The sequence below is a fragment of the Corythoichthys intestinalis genome, chromosome 16 (genome assembly GCF_030265065.1).
Source record: "Corythoichthys intestinalis isolate RoL2023-P3 chromosome 16, ASM3026506v1, whole genome shotgun sequence".
Lineage (NCBI taxonomy): Eukaryota > Metazoa > Chordata > Actinopteri > Syngnathiformes > Syngnathidae > Corythoichthys > Corythoichthys intestinalis.
In genome coordinates this window covers 14,648,877-14,663,542 of record NC_080410.1, presented here as the reverse complement: position 1 = coordinate 14,663,542, position 14,666 = coordinate 14,648,877, and the positions used below count along the sequence as shown (strand labels likewise).

General features: G+C 40.5%; 1 protein-coding gene across 2 annotated transcripts in view; it reads left to right on the top strand.

The window, feature by feature from the left end:
• gga1 (golgi-associated, gamma adaptin ear containing, ARF binding protein 1) overlaps nucleotides 1-11,672 on the top strand; it is a 34,580-nt gene extending 22,908 nt beyond the window's left edge. For both annotated transcript variants that reach the window (XM_057861619.1, XM_057861620.1), the window contains 9 exons: nucleotides 2,284-2,365; nucleotides 2,514-2,627; nucleotides 4,132-4,284; nucleotides 4,359-4,432; nucleotides 4,509-4,696; nucleotides 6,793-6,989; nucleotides 7,085-7,254; nucleotides 7,335-7,445; nucleotides 10,934-11,672. In XM_057861619.1, the coding sequence (XP_057717602.1) occupies nucleotides 2,284-2,365; nucleotides 2,514-2,627; nucleotides 4,132-4,284; nucleotides 4,359-4,432; nucleotides 4,509-4,696; nucleotides 6,793-6,989; nucleotides 7,085-7,254; nucleotides 7,335-7,445; nucleotides 10,934-11,044 (1,200 nt within the window). In that variant the 3' untranslated portion in view covers nucleotides 11,045-11,672. The remainder of the gene's footprint in view (nucleotides 1-2,283; nucleotides 2,366-2,513; nucleotides 2,628-4,131; nucleotides 4,285-4,358; nucleotides 4,433-4,508; nucleotides 4,697-6,792; nucleotides 6,990-7,084; nucleotides 7,255-7,334; nucleotides 7,446-10,933) is intronic.
• Nucleotides 11,673-14,666: the final 2,994 nt, after the last annotated feature.

The window sequence follows — 14,666 nt, the reverse complement described above, 5'->3', positions numbered from 1 at the left end:
ATAAATTTATATTAAGTAATAAATAATATTTAATAATAACTAATTAGTAATAAACAATAAAGCGATCATATTGAGCCCCTAATTCCGCAATTTTTTGAGAACGGATGGCAGAGTTGATAGGGAAACTTTGCGACAAAGCTGTGTGCTTCGTCTCATAGTGCCTTTTGAAATTGCCCCTTTTTACAAGCGTTCGTTTATCGTTGTTCGGCCATTCCTTACTACGCGGCGAAACGTCTACACAACGCTCAGCGCGCTTGCGCAAGCATCCGCACGCATGCGCACATCGGTCAGAAGTGGCGAGTACTCACTATTTTTGTTTTTATTTAGTTTTTTAGAACCTTTTCATTGCCTCAAAAATACTTTTTGCATGTATTACCCTCTCATACGTTTAACCATTGTGGTTTTTTGTGTTAGCTTTGAAGCAGTTGACCACATTAGTCACGTAGCGTATTTAAACCGCTCTTATTTGGTATAACTGCATTTAAGTATTTTCTTAAGGCATTTTTAGTACGTTCTGCCTGTATGCATCCAAACAAAAGTTTAGCGCGCACGGTAGTACTTTGGGTGTCAAATTCGACTAATGTAGGACGTTTCGCCGATGTAGCAGATTTTGGCAGAACACCGTCTCTGAACAGATGAGGCATAGTGGTCTTGTGCTGCCGCCAGGTAAAATGAACAAAAATGTGTTGGTCTACTCCTCCTTAAACACTCTGTTTTCTGCATCAGTCTTGCGTAGTTTTGAGCACGCCATTTGCTGTACCTTTTCGCCTTTTCCTCCAACTTCTTTCGGCTCAGTTTTTGGCTGTCACTCCGCGGAGTCTGGAAAGCGAGTTTTAGACATGCTGTTCTAAAAATAACTTTCAAATGCTTCACTCCCATTGGCTGGCTCACGCGCGTCACCGCTAAGGTTTTTGTTTGTTGCCCACCACCGCTCTTGAAACCCGCAGAAAAAAATTATTTTTGTTGTTGCAACGTGTATTAGTCCGGACAGCTTGAGATCCAGTCCAGACGGCTTGGGGTTCCGGAACCGGACCGAGGTCCGCGGTTCCGTGACCTCTGGTATAGACCAATTAGTTATTTTCAACCATGATTTGCAAATAAATTCTTTAAAAATCAAATAATGAGATTTTCTGTTTTTTTTTTTTTTTTCACATTCTGTCTCTCATGGTTGAGGTTTACCCACGTTGACAATTACAGGCCTCTCTAATATTTTCAAGTGGAAGAACTTGCACAATTAGTGGTTGACTAAATACCTATTTGCCCCACTGTACATAATTTATATATTTTAAGTGCTTATATGTTGAGAATGAATACCGATAAATCCGAGGTCAGGTAGATTTGTTTAAATAATGAAATACTTCTTTGTATAATTCGTCCATGATTTCCGATTGGGTTTGGTTCAAATCAACGATGAGCTACCAGCTACGAGTATTCGGAAAAATTACAAGTAGTTTTAAGTAGAGTTCGACCGATATGGGATTTTCAAATGCTGATGCCAATACCAACATTTAGAGAAAAAAAAATTCAGCCGATTGGCGACATCCAAAGCAGATTTTGTAAGCCGAAAAAGTTTTTTTTTGTTGTTGTTTTTTTTTTTTTTTACAGTACGTAGGTTATGATGAAAGGCAATTGTTAAAAATTGCTTCAACAACTATCAATTTAAAATGATGACCTAAGATTAAGGATTACTTAGGTCTAGAGCTATGAACCAACGAACGCAGCACTTCTTTTTATGATTATACACACACTCAGCAAGAACAGTACATTTTCAAATAATTAAACCCACCAGGGTGTCACAACAAGATGTAAGCGAGTGAGAGTTTAAGAGGATGTCCGCCATGCGAAAGCTAATGCTAACAGAGTTTCAGTATCTTAAAATGTTTACAAAAGAGTAAGCTTGAACCAGCCTGCTATTAAGCTGCTGCAGGGTCCTTCCGGGGTCCTACCGTCAGTCAGCGGCAGACACAGTTGCCCACACAGTTGCCAGATCAAAATCCTTTTTATATAGGCTTATTTTCTTTGTTAATCAACCTATGGCCGATGTAGAAAAAAAAGTCCATGAATCGACCCGATATATTGGTCGACCTCTAGTTTTACGCAAAGCTCGTTCAAAACTCACACCGTGTGATATCATCAGCAGGCGTCTTGTGCAACCTGAGCTGTGTTGTGACGTCATCAACAGATGCAGGCCCCCAAACAGTTTGTGTACCTATACCGGCAATAGTCCTTAGTTGGCGCCAGGTGAATCACAATTTTGATCAGAAGCCTTTGTCACATTGACAGGACCTTTACCAACGCTGTGAAAAAATGAGGCCTACATTGTTCAGATTGGCCAGCGATACGGAGGATAATGACGAGGCTTTGGGTGAGCTTTATTATTCCTACAGTATCCGATGAACATAATTAAAAAAATAAATATTTGGAATAGTTGCTCTCTATGTTGTCACTAAGTCATGATTCAACCTCAGTCCTTGTCAACACAATAACATGCGTGTTATCTTGGCTTTCCACAGCGGAGATCCTGCAGGCCAATGACAGCCTAACCCACGTCATCAATTTGTACAAACAGCAGGTGAAAGGAGAGACTGTGAACAGCAACAACACGTTAAACACACAAAAACAGACAGGTTGGTGAAGCATTGCGAGGTGATAGGCATCAATACATTAATTTCTGGTGTTTTTTAAGACTTTCATGGACATTTTTTTTTTTTACCCCTGCTGTTATTACCTATATGACAATGGTCTGAAATTTGCAGCCCATGGAACAATATTTTCTGGCCACCATTTCACATTTATTTATAGTATTCGTGTGAGTAGCACATATTTTGCTGTGGGCATGAAAAATATATATATTTAAATATAATGAATGAATTAATGGAAGGATTCATATAGTCACAATCAAAAATACCATAATTTTCGGATTATAAGCCGCTTCTTTTTTCCCTTTATTTTGAATCCTGCGGCTTACTTGTTGGTTTAGTTGGCTTAATGGGTAACACTTTATTTGACTTTATAAGACTGCCATAAGACCGTCATAATTATTACATGACATTATCATGGGTATTAATGGATGCTTATGAGTGATTTCCTTATCCATTAAGTGTCATCCGGGAAATTTTGTTACTAACTCTATTAACGTCGAGCTCGGATCTTTTGCATCCATTCAAAAGGGAGATCATTTGCCGGATGACACAAAATGACATGTGTCATAAGCATTTATTCATGCTCATAGCAGTGTCATGTCATAATTATGATGGTCCTATGACAGTCTGATGGTGTCACTATAAAATAAAGTGTTACCAAATTCCAATGAAACAACTAGTACAGTAACTGAAGAAATAATTCACACAGAACATGAATTTTGATTTATTTACATTTGTAGAGCTGCAATGCATGTGAGGAGGCATGTTGGACGACAACAGTGTTGACAGCAGGTGGCAGCAGAGGTTGAACTGGGATGGCCAAATGAAGCTTCTTGAAGCAATGAAGCTTTGCAGCCAATGGGTTAAAAGCTTTATGGTGGTTCATTTGGTCTTAAGACAGTCTTATGATGCCGCTGTCAAATAAAGTGTTACCGGTTGATATTTTTTGGTTTAAATATCCCAAATACAGTGAGGACAGCTGCGGCTTAGTCTATTGCAGCTGTTCAATGAACAAATGATTTTTTTGTGTCAAATTTGGTGGGTGACTTCTTGTTGCAAGGTGCACCTTATAGTGCGAAAATTACGGTAGTAATAAATAAAACACAACTTTTAAAAATGCCATGAGTAATAAAAAATATAAATCTAAACCTAAACCTAAAAAAAATTAAAGTTGAAAAAAATTAGTTAATGCTTGAATTTATTATAATTAGTTTTAACTCTTAAATTCAAATAAGTAAGTGTATTTTTCTCGTTTTATTATATTATAAATCACTTGTGACCTTACATAGTGTATCTCTTTGGCTGCCATTGCCAGCCCCTCCCAGTTTAAATGGACGTTTATTGCCGTCAATATGGGTTTTCAATATCAGTTTCCCTATTTTACAAACTATCACACTCTTTGACCTGGGCTGTTAATGAGTCAAGCTAATGATAACTTTTGAATAGATGTCCACTTTAGTGACCATCGTCCCTGTAATTTTGGACGTAGGAGTTGGGTCGGCACTGCTGGATTTGTCCGGGTTGGACACGTCACCCCAGTCGCCCCCCTCCTTTCCGGAACTTCCTACTCCAACTGACAGTCTCAACGCAACTTCGCAGGAAACTGGCGTCTCTCTGCTCGACGATGAGCTCATGTCTCTCGGTAATGACACTTTTCATTGGAATTATTTTAGAGCTTTGAAATAAAAAACATTTTTAACCTGGTGTCACACACAGGTTTAAGTGAAGGAACATACACGTCGAACCCTCACTCCCAGCCTGAAGATTCCACAGCCTGGGACTCTTTCCAGGTTCGTGGCAGCAAGTCGATGGAACAGTTCAGTGAGGAATTTGTATGAATTTGTTCGTCCTTTTACTTCTCTCAAGTCGTCCGACAGCATCGACGCAGACATCCCGGCACCTCCTAGTCTCCTCCTGAGTCCGGACCCTCCTTCTTATTCGCACCCCGTCTCTCCGGCGTCTGCTCCCAAAGGCTCGGTCCTGGATGAACTTGACTTGTTGGGCAAGACGCTGCTGCAGCAGTCCCTCCCTCCTGAGGGATTGCAAGTCAAATGGTAAATCATTTTTAGGTTGTAGGGTAGGGATGTAAATCTGACTTCAAAAGCAGAAGCAAGCACAATGTTTTTGTTCAACAACTACTTATTCTAAAAGGGCTTTGGAAGCAAAAAAAAAAGGCTTGAAATTTTTTTTTTTTTTTTTTTTTTTTTTTTTGTGATGCTTTCACAGGCCATAAAAAAAATCACTTGAGTTTGACACCTATGTTCTAAGCCTTCAAACAGTATCTCTTCAGCTGGGGTCAAACTTGAATGCAAAATTGAAAATGGCCTCAACATTTTTAATTTTACGGGACCTATTTAATCATGAGCATTTAGTAAAGATACATGCAATTCGGTGCAAAAGTAAGTTAGGCGAGCACTAGGTGCCACAAAGAGGCATTTTGACCGATCAGAAGATTGTGCAAATACTGTAAACACTGCTCAAAAAATAAAGGGAACACTAAAGTACAACATTGTAGATCTGCAGATGAGCTATCCCAAGCCGATCACGTGGCCTCACGCTTGCTCCCTCCCGCCCTCTCTCTTCCTGCTCTATATTCGTCAGAGAGTGCTTATTAAAATAAACGATGATTGACACAGGTGGTTACACAGAGACTAGACCTTCAAAGCGCAGCGTGCGTCAATCATCGTTTAATTTGTTAAACAGTTGCTGGGGCAACTCATTGTTTGTAAGTGAGCAGCTGGAGTGGATTTGAGTGGACACTCAATGAAGCATTTAACAAAAACAAGCATTTTTTTTACTTTTTTTAAATGGATTGAGCATCTACTTTTTTTTTTTTTTTTAAATAATTCTGTGGGACAGTAACATGTTAAAAGCTTATAATTATTACATTTAAAGAGCTTAAAATCCATTTATTAAATATATAATATGTTATTTTTAAATTATACTTTGGGGGAAAGGTAAAAAAAAAACTTATATGTAGCTCTTTCCAATGATCGATCTGAATAAATACATTGAACAAAAAAACTTTTTTTTTTTTGGGTGCGCTACTTTGTGGTTTTTCCACTTATCGCAGCAGGTTTTGGTCCCCATTAACCTTGAAAAACGAGGGCTCACTGGACATTTCAAAATTGATAATAATCCCTTTATTCCTTCTTGAGTTATCTTGATTGAATGAATGAATGAATGAATTAATTAAGGCTTTATTTGGACATACAGGTATGCCAGAAGAAAGAAAATAAGAAAAACAAACAAAAAGCAATTAAAAACTCGGGCAAAACCATTGTGACAGTCAAGACAAAAATAGTAATAACAGAATTTATTTAATATGCCTAAAAAGGAGTAGGGTGAAGCAATTGCTTATTAAAACTTTCCCCCTTTTCTATTTTTCAACTATTAGTCCATTATCATATTACTAGTCCTCATATTAACAAAAGAAATAAAGTAAATAACAATATACACATGATGAAAAACCACAAAAATAAAACTGACCTAGCCAATATCAGATCTTGAACACAGACAAAAAAAACAAATGCATTACCTCCATCATCAGTAGGTTTCACCTACTGCCAGAGGTAAAAAATGTAACTGACACATGAAGTAAGTATTCGGTTTCTTAGTAAACCAATGCAACTTTCAATGCTTCAGTCACTTGTGTTTGGAGAACCAATTCACAGCACTTGTGACACCTACCAGCCCAATTCTACAAAAACAATTTACATTTTTACATCTACACATACCTATTCAGCAATTCTACTTGCACAAAAAGGTTAGTCTTGAAACAAGTTAAAAAAAATTCAATTTCACTTAAATTCTCATACCTCCACATCACACCGTAAAAGCCTCACTTCGTTTTAGCTCAACTCATGTGCCAATGTCTGCGATAGACGTCCAATCCATTTCAAGTGGGACCGTGGCAGAGAATGAAACATTTATTCGCTGCCACCCTCCCACTTCAAACGGATTGGACGTCTATTGCAGACATTGGCAAATGAGTTGAGCTAAAACGAAGTGAGGCTTTTATGGTGTGATGTGGAATTATGAGGATTTTAATTCAAACGGATTGGACATCTACATTTCTTTATATAAAAGAGTTTAAAATTAGCTTTTTAGAGCCACAATGACATTAATCAGTGTTTGTATGCACATGTAGGGACAAACAGCAGGTCAAACCGACACTAAGAGATCTACAGAACAAGTCTGCCTCTAACATCACCCCGAGCCCAATTCCGGTCTTTAACTCGGACCGAACAACGCGGCCCCTTACCTCAGGGGCCACCACCCGAGACAAAGAGAATACAGACATGTCCCTGGCGGATGTTTTTGTACCGCTGGAATCCATTAAACCTAGTAAGTTGATACTTTATGCATATTTTTTGTTTCTTTAACACTCCACATGATTCCAAGCTTTTCTTCCACTGTCATAACATTGATTCACTTTCCAGGTAGTCTGTTACCTGTGACTGTCTTCGATGGCCACAGTTTGCGGGTTTTGATCCACTTTGCCCGTGATTCGCCCCCATCTCGCCCCGACGTGCAGGTGGTGATTATCTCCATGTTGTCATCTGCTCCCGTGCCAGTCACGAACATAAACTTGCACATTTCTGCTCACAAGGTCAGCAAGGAACTTTTTTTTTTTTCTCCAACATTTGTCAGCAATTGTTATGTACATTATTTTTGACGTCTCTATTGCAGCCAATAGCTGTAAAATTGCAGCCTCCGTCTGGAACAGATCTCCCGGCGTTCAATCCCATCCTTCCTACCGCTGCCGTCACTCAGATCATGTTACTAGCAAACCCGAACAAGGTAGGCCAAAGTGTCGACAGGTTAGAGCCTTAGCCTGGAAAGCCAGCTTGACTTACGCAATGTAAAAGAGCTGCAAATCTTTCGAACAGGCTTTTAACGTTTGTTCTAATTTCAAAAACAAGTACAGTACGAAGTTAAAGGGCAGCTGAAGAGCTTTTCGGATTTCATTCTTGAGCGTTTTACTCTGTTTAATTGTATTAAATGCATCATTCGCTTTTGTTGTTTTTTTTTATTGACTGCTTTGTGTTTTTTAGTTCCTGCCATAGCAACACCCTAGCAACGAGGGACGCGCCTCGCTGCTGGCCATTACCTAATGACATAAATTCCTGCGAAAGTATAGCACCACGCTATCCTTGCCATATATTTAAAAAATGTTCTGGGTTTTACCCGCGAGATTCGTCTTGCCATCTCAATGTGTAGCGATGAATTGCTCACACGAAGGCTCAAGCGTCTATGAGTGGCCTAAAAAACTTCTACAAAGATTTGAACCACTTTATGGTGTTATACTTATATAGCGCTTTTCCACCTTTCAAGGCGCTCAAAGCGCTTTACACTACATCGCCATCTACCTACTGGTGACACAGCACCAGGAGCAATGTGGGGTTCAGTATCTTCCTCAAGGATACTTAGGCGAGTTCATCAGGGCAGAGAAGCGAACCCACAACCTCTGGGTTGGAGGACAACTACTCTACCACTGAGCCACGCCATCCCCAAATGTGAGGGAAGTGGGGAACCACTTTAAAGTGCCTGTGACACGAAAAAGCATGTTTATTTCATAATACACACAGTATTTTATGCTCCTGAATGAAATGGACCACTTGGATGTGTGAAGAAGCGATCGATATATTTATTCAATTTTTTGAATCCCGCCCTACGAAAATGACAGACTTCCGGCTTCGGTCTTGCATTGAGGAAGAGGGCGCTGTGACGTGTACGGGAGTAGGAGTCCTCTTCACTATACAGCCGTACTGTTGTATGAGAAGGACTAAGGATTCAGTTGATTTCGCGGATTAATTCGTTTATTTTTCGCATCACGCCAGCCAAACGGCTGCAGAAAAATCTTGCTATACGAGGGAGAGGCGTGTGAGCCTTTTTGGGGTTTCAAAAGGTTCCCATTCTTTGGTGGATATTGACCAAAACAAGCCCTACTACTGTGGGACCATGGGACTTACGAGGAAGTGTGTAAACATTGTGTTTTGTATTATGTCAAATACTGGGATCATTTTAATATGTAGGTGGCTTGCATTTTGTGGCTGACATACTCCTTGTTCCCTCGGCCGACGACCAGCGGACGACCCCAGATCATGATTTTGCCACCACCAGACTTCACTGTTTTTGGCAAAAGGTGAATTTTTCAGATGAATCTTTATTGAATTACTCCACAGTCGCCGCAAATATTGCAGGAGACCTACTGGAGCCCGCATGGATCCGAGATTCACTCAGAAAACAATGAAGTTTCGTGGTTGCAAAATCATAGTCTGGGGTTACATCCAGTATGGGGGTGTGCGAGAGATCTGCAGGTTGGAAGGCAACATAAATAGTCTGAAATATCAACAAATCTTAGCTGCCCCTTACATTCCTAACCATAAAAAGGGACAAATTTTGCAGCAGGATGGTTCTCCATCGCATACTTCAATCTCTACCTCAAAGTTCCTCAAGGCAAAGAAGATCAAGGTCCTCCAGGACTGGCCAGCCCAGTCTCCAGACATGAACATCATTGAGCATGTCTGGGGTAGGATGAAAGAGGAAGCATGGAAGACGAAACCCAAGAATGTTGATGAACTCTGGGAGGCATGCAAGACTGCTTTCGTTGGTTTTTGTACATTCAACATAATTTGGGAGGGTCTTAGCTTACATATGAGCCATTTCTGAAACCAATTGAATAATTAAAAGTCAGATTATTAGCAATTGTTTCTACAAAATGGATAAGCGACAAGACTTTTGTCAGGGACTGTATTCTTATGGGAAAATCCTGCTCCACATACGAACATTTCGACTTACAAAGTCCTGAAACGAATTAACTTCATACAGTGGGGCAAATAAGTATTTAGTCAACCACTAATTGAAAAAATCACATTGTTTGATTTTTAAAGAATTTATTTGCAAATCATGGTGGAAAATAAGTATTTGGTCAATACCAAAAGTTCATCTCAATAATGTAACTCTTCACAAGCTTTTCACACACTGTTGCTGGTATTTTGGCCCATTCCTCCATGCAGATCTCCTCTAGAGCAGTGATGTTGTGGTGCTGTCGTTGGGCAACACGGACTTTCAACTCCCTCCACAGATTTTCTATGGGGGTGAGATTTGGAGACTGCCTAGGCCACTCCAGGACCTTGAAATGCTTCTTACGAAGCCACTCCTTTGTTGCCCTGGCTGTGTGTTTCGGATCATTGTCATGCTGAAAGACCCAGCCACGTCTCATTTTCAATGCCCTTCCTGATGGAAGGATATTTTCACTCAAAATCTCTCAATACATGGCCCCATTCATTCTTTCCTTTACACAGATCAGTCATCCTGGTCCCTTTGCAGAAAAACAACCCCAAAGCATGATGTTTCCACTCCCATGCTTCACAGTCTTCAGATGCAATTCAGTATTCTTTCTCCTCCAAACAAAGGTTCTATTTTGGCTTTATCTGACCATAACACATTCTCCCAGTCCTCTTCTGGATCATCCAAATGCTCTCGAGCGAACCGCAGACGGGCCTGGACGTGTACTTTCTTCAGCATGGGGACACGTCTGGCAGTGCAGGATTTGAGTCCCTGGCGGCGCATTGTGTTACTGTTAGTAGCCTTTGTTACTGTGGTCCCAGCTCTCTGTACGTCATTCACTAGGTCCCCCCGAATGGTTCTAGGATTTTTGCTCACCGTTCTTATCATTTTTACACCACGGGGTGAGATCTTGCATGGAGCCCCAGATTGAGAGAGATTATAAGTGGTTTACACCAAGTGTTTTAACTATTACAGATTCAGTCTTCCCAGCCTCGTGCAGGTGTGCAATTTTGTCTCTGTCCTTCGACAGCTCTTCGGTCTTGTCCATAGTAGAGTTTGGAGTGTGACTGACTGAGATTGAGGACAGGTGTCTTTTATACCAATAATGAGTTAAAACAGGTGCAATTAATTCAGGTAACGAGTGGAGCCTCGTTAGACCTCGTTAGAAGTTAGACCTGTTTGAGAGCCAGAAATCTTGCTTGTTTGTAGGTGACCAAATACTTATTTTCCACTCTAATTTGGAAATAAATTCTTTAAAAATCAATGTGATTTTTTTTCCTTCTTCCACATTCTGTCTCTCATGGTTGAGGTTTACCCATGTTGACAATTACAGGCCTCTAATCATTTCAAGTAGGAGAAGTTTTATAATTGGTGGTTGACTAATTACTTATTTGCCCCACTGTATGTAGAGGTACCACTTTGCTCAAAGTTCATGTGTAAAATACGCATTTGGTCACAAAGGCTTAACAAGACCTCCTTTTGTTGTTGCACCCTAGGATCGAGTTCAGCTGCAGTACAACTTGCGCTTCACGTTGGGCGAGCAGGACCACAGCGAGAGCGGCAATCTCGAAAACTGGCCCGCTCCGGACACGTGGACGAATCTATAGCGTCGTTGAAAGCAACTCGACAGACTCTTTCCCACTCTTTATATTTTAACACTCCATACCTGCTCTAATTTTAGCCCCCCCCCCCCCTTCTTTTGACTCCTCCTGCTCTGTGTGTGCGCTTTGCTTTTGCCAACTGCTTTTAAACACCGCCTGTCCTTTTTTTTTCCCCTTTTGAAGACTGCGCTACAAATCAACTGATATTCACTACTGCATGTGCAAAAGTGCTTCTGTTCGACTGTAGATTTTGAATTTCACCCTTGCATGCTCTGCCGTCATAAAATGCCAATTCAGAAAGGACTTAAGCGTTATCTCTTCTCAAATCAAAACTGCTGAATCACGGTTTTTGTCTCCAGTCAGACAGGACTTTCCTTTTTTTGTGTGTTATGAAAAAAGAAGTACTGTGAAAATTGGTGTGTATTTTCTGCCATATGTGCCTCTCTCTATTCTGTTTTAGCACATCTGAATGGATCTGTTCTGTAATACATTGTTTCATTCAACAGGTGTATCTTTATTTTTCTAACTCTTTCACTGCCACTAGTTATGTTAGACATCCAATCGTTCGGCTCTTTAATTAAAACTATTTGAATCCGTTTATCACTAGTAGATGTCCGATCCATTTGAAGTGGGAGGGTGGCAGCGAATGAACGAACGTTCATTCGCTGCCACCCTCCCACTTCAAATGGATCGGACGTCTATGGCTGTCTGGGCATATGGATTTTAGTAGGATATCACTTTATTTGTGACAGACCATCGCTCTTGATATTTCACCGCTATTGCATGAAATGGTTCAATGACCAAACTGCAACCCGGAGTTTGGCGTCTTATCTCGAGCATCTTCATTTAAGCGCTGCAGTCTCTCAACTCCCTTCATCTTAGCACGTCTGCTTTGTAAATAACAATGTACATTTGACCTGTGCAAAAGCGTAAACAGTGCTAAGACATGCTGAAGGGGTAATAAAGGTCTTGGTGGATGTGGGAAGAATTTGGAGATTGTTGTGGTAAGTTCTTTCAAAATCAAACTGTAATGTCTTATATGGTTATCACCAGTGTTGTCAGTACTTTATTCAGTAACGAGTAATCTAACGCGTTCAGTTTTCCAAGCCAGTAATCCGATTAAAGTTAGTTTCGCTCGTGCCTGTGCGTTACTATTTTGTTTTTGCCTCATAATGTATGTAGAATGAAGAATACTGTAGTCATGTACGAAGAGTATTTCTCATCGGGGGGAAAAAAAACGGGTCACGTGTATTACAATGCTGTTTGAGGCTGTCTGCCACGGCGGGTAACAACATAGCATTCTGACGAGGCAGCGAGGCTAACAGTGAAAGGCAGGATATATGCCGCAAATGGATGCCTTTGCTCACTGGAAATACAGCCATTACTTCACATTTCTGTCCAGTAAAGATGACAAAAATATCTCTGTGCGTTGCAAACTTTACGCTGGCTGAAAAGACTGTGTGCCGCTAAAAACTCTTACTTCCAATTCAACAAGGAAGCACTTGGAATTACAGGACAACGCGACAAAACTCGAAAAAGCCTATAGGTAACAAGACAGCCAGCACTTCTACAGTTTGTAACCAGCCTTTATGCACATTTTATCGTCAGTATTTGTAACCATAGGCGGAGTTTTACTTTTGTGGGGCTGGGGGCAAAGCATGTTGATGACAAACAAAAGTCAAAAGTTTGGACACACCTAAACATTTTTACGTTTTATATATTTTCCCTATTATTGTAAATCCTCTCTGAACACATCAAAACTATGAACGAACACGTGGAATGGCAAAAAAAAGTGAAATAACTGAAAACAGGTTTTATATTCTACATTCTTTGTGTCGCCAAACTTTTGGCTAATACTGTATGTGTACATACAGTGCCTTGCAAAAGTATTCGGCCCCCTTGAACCTTGCAACCTTTCGCCACATTTCAGGCTTCAAACAAAGATATAAAATTTTAATTTTTTGTCAAGAATCAACAAGTGGGACACAATCGTGAAATGGAACAAAATTTATTGGATAATTTAAACTTTTTTAACAAAAAACTGAAAAGTGGGGCGTCCAATATTATTCGGCCCCCTTGCGTTAATACTTTCTAGCGCCACCTTTTGCTCCAATTACAGCTGCAAGTCGCTTGGGGTATGTTTCTATCAGTTTTGCACATCGAGAGACTTGACATTCTTGCCCATTCTTCCTTGCAAAACAGCTCGAGCTCAGTGAGGTTGGATGGAGTGCAGTCTTCAGCTCTTTCCACAGATTCTCGATTGGATTCAGGTCTGGACTTTGACTTGGCCATTCTAACACCTGGATACGTTTATTTTTGAACCATTTCATTGTAGATTTGGCTTTATGTTTTGGATCATTGTCCTGTTCGAAGATAAATCTCTGTCCCAGTCTCAGGTCTTGTGCAGATACCAACAGGTTTTCTTCCAGAATGTTCCTGTATTTGGCTGCATCCATCTTCCCGTCAGTTTTAACCATCTTCCCTGTCCCTGCTGAAGAAAAGCAGGCCCAAACCATGATGCTGCCACCACCATGTTTGACAGTGGGGATGGTGTGTTCAGGGTGATGAGCTGTGTTGCTTTTACGCCAAACATATCGTTTTGCATTGTGGCCAAAAAGTTCAATTTTGGTTTCATCTGACCAGAGCACCTTCTTCCACATGTTTGGTGTGTCTCCCAGGTGGCTTGTGGCAAACTTTAAACGAGACTTTTTATGGATATCTTTGAGAAATGGCTTTCTTCTTGCCACTCTTCCATAAAGGCCAGATTTGTGCAGTGTACGACTGATTGTTGTCCTATGGACAGACTCTCCCACCTCAGCTGTAGATCTCTGCAGTTCATCCAGAGTGATCATGGGCCTCTTGGCTGCATCTCTGATCAGTTTTCTCCTTGTTTGAGAAGAAAGTTTGGAAGGACGGCCGGGTCTTGGTAGATTTGCAGTGGTCTGATGCTCCATCCATTTCAATATGATGGCTTGCACAGTGCTCCTTGAGATGTTTAACGCTTGGGAAATCTTTTTGTATCCAAATTCGGCTTTAAACTTCTCCACAACAGTATCTCGGACCTGCCTGGTGTGTTCCTTGGTTTTCATAATGCTCTCTGCACTTTAAACAGAACCCTGAGACTATCACAGAGCAGGTGCATTTATACGGAGACTTGATTACACACAGGTGGATTCTATTTATCATCATCGGTCATTTAGGACAACATTGGATCATTCAGAGATCCTCACTGAACTTCTGGAGTGAGTTTGCTGCACTGAAAGTAAAGGGGCCGAATAATATTGCACGCCCCACTTTTCAGTTTTTTATTTGTTAAAAAAGTTTAAATTATCCAATAAATGTTGTTCCACTTCACGATTGTGTCCCACTTGTTGTTGATTCTTGACAAAAAAAATTACATTTCATATCTTTGTTTGAAGCCTGAAATGTGGCGAAAGGTTGCAAGATTCAAGGGGGCCGAATACTTTCGCAAGGCACTGTATATACAGTGGGGCAGTGTATCAAATACTTGTTCTCCCCACTGTATAAAACTGTTCAAGCTCCGTAGTTGTTGGTTACGTTTGAAAGCTTAGGTTTACAGAAATTCTAAAAACCCATTTTGCCTCCACAGGTGTAGTTTTGGCTTAGC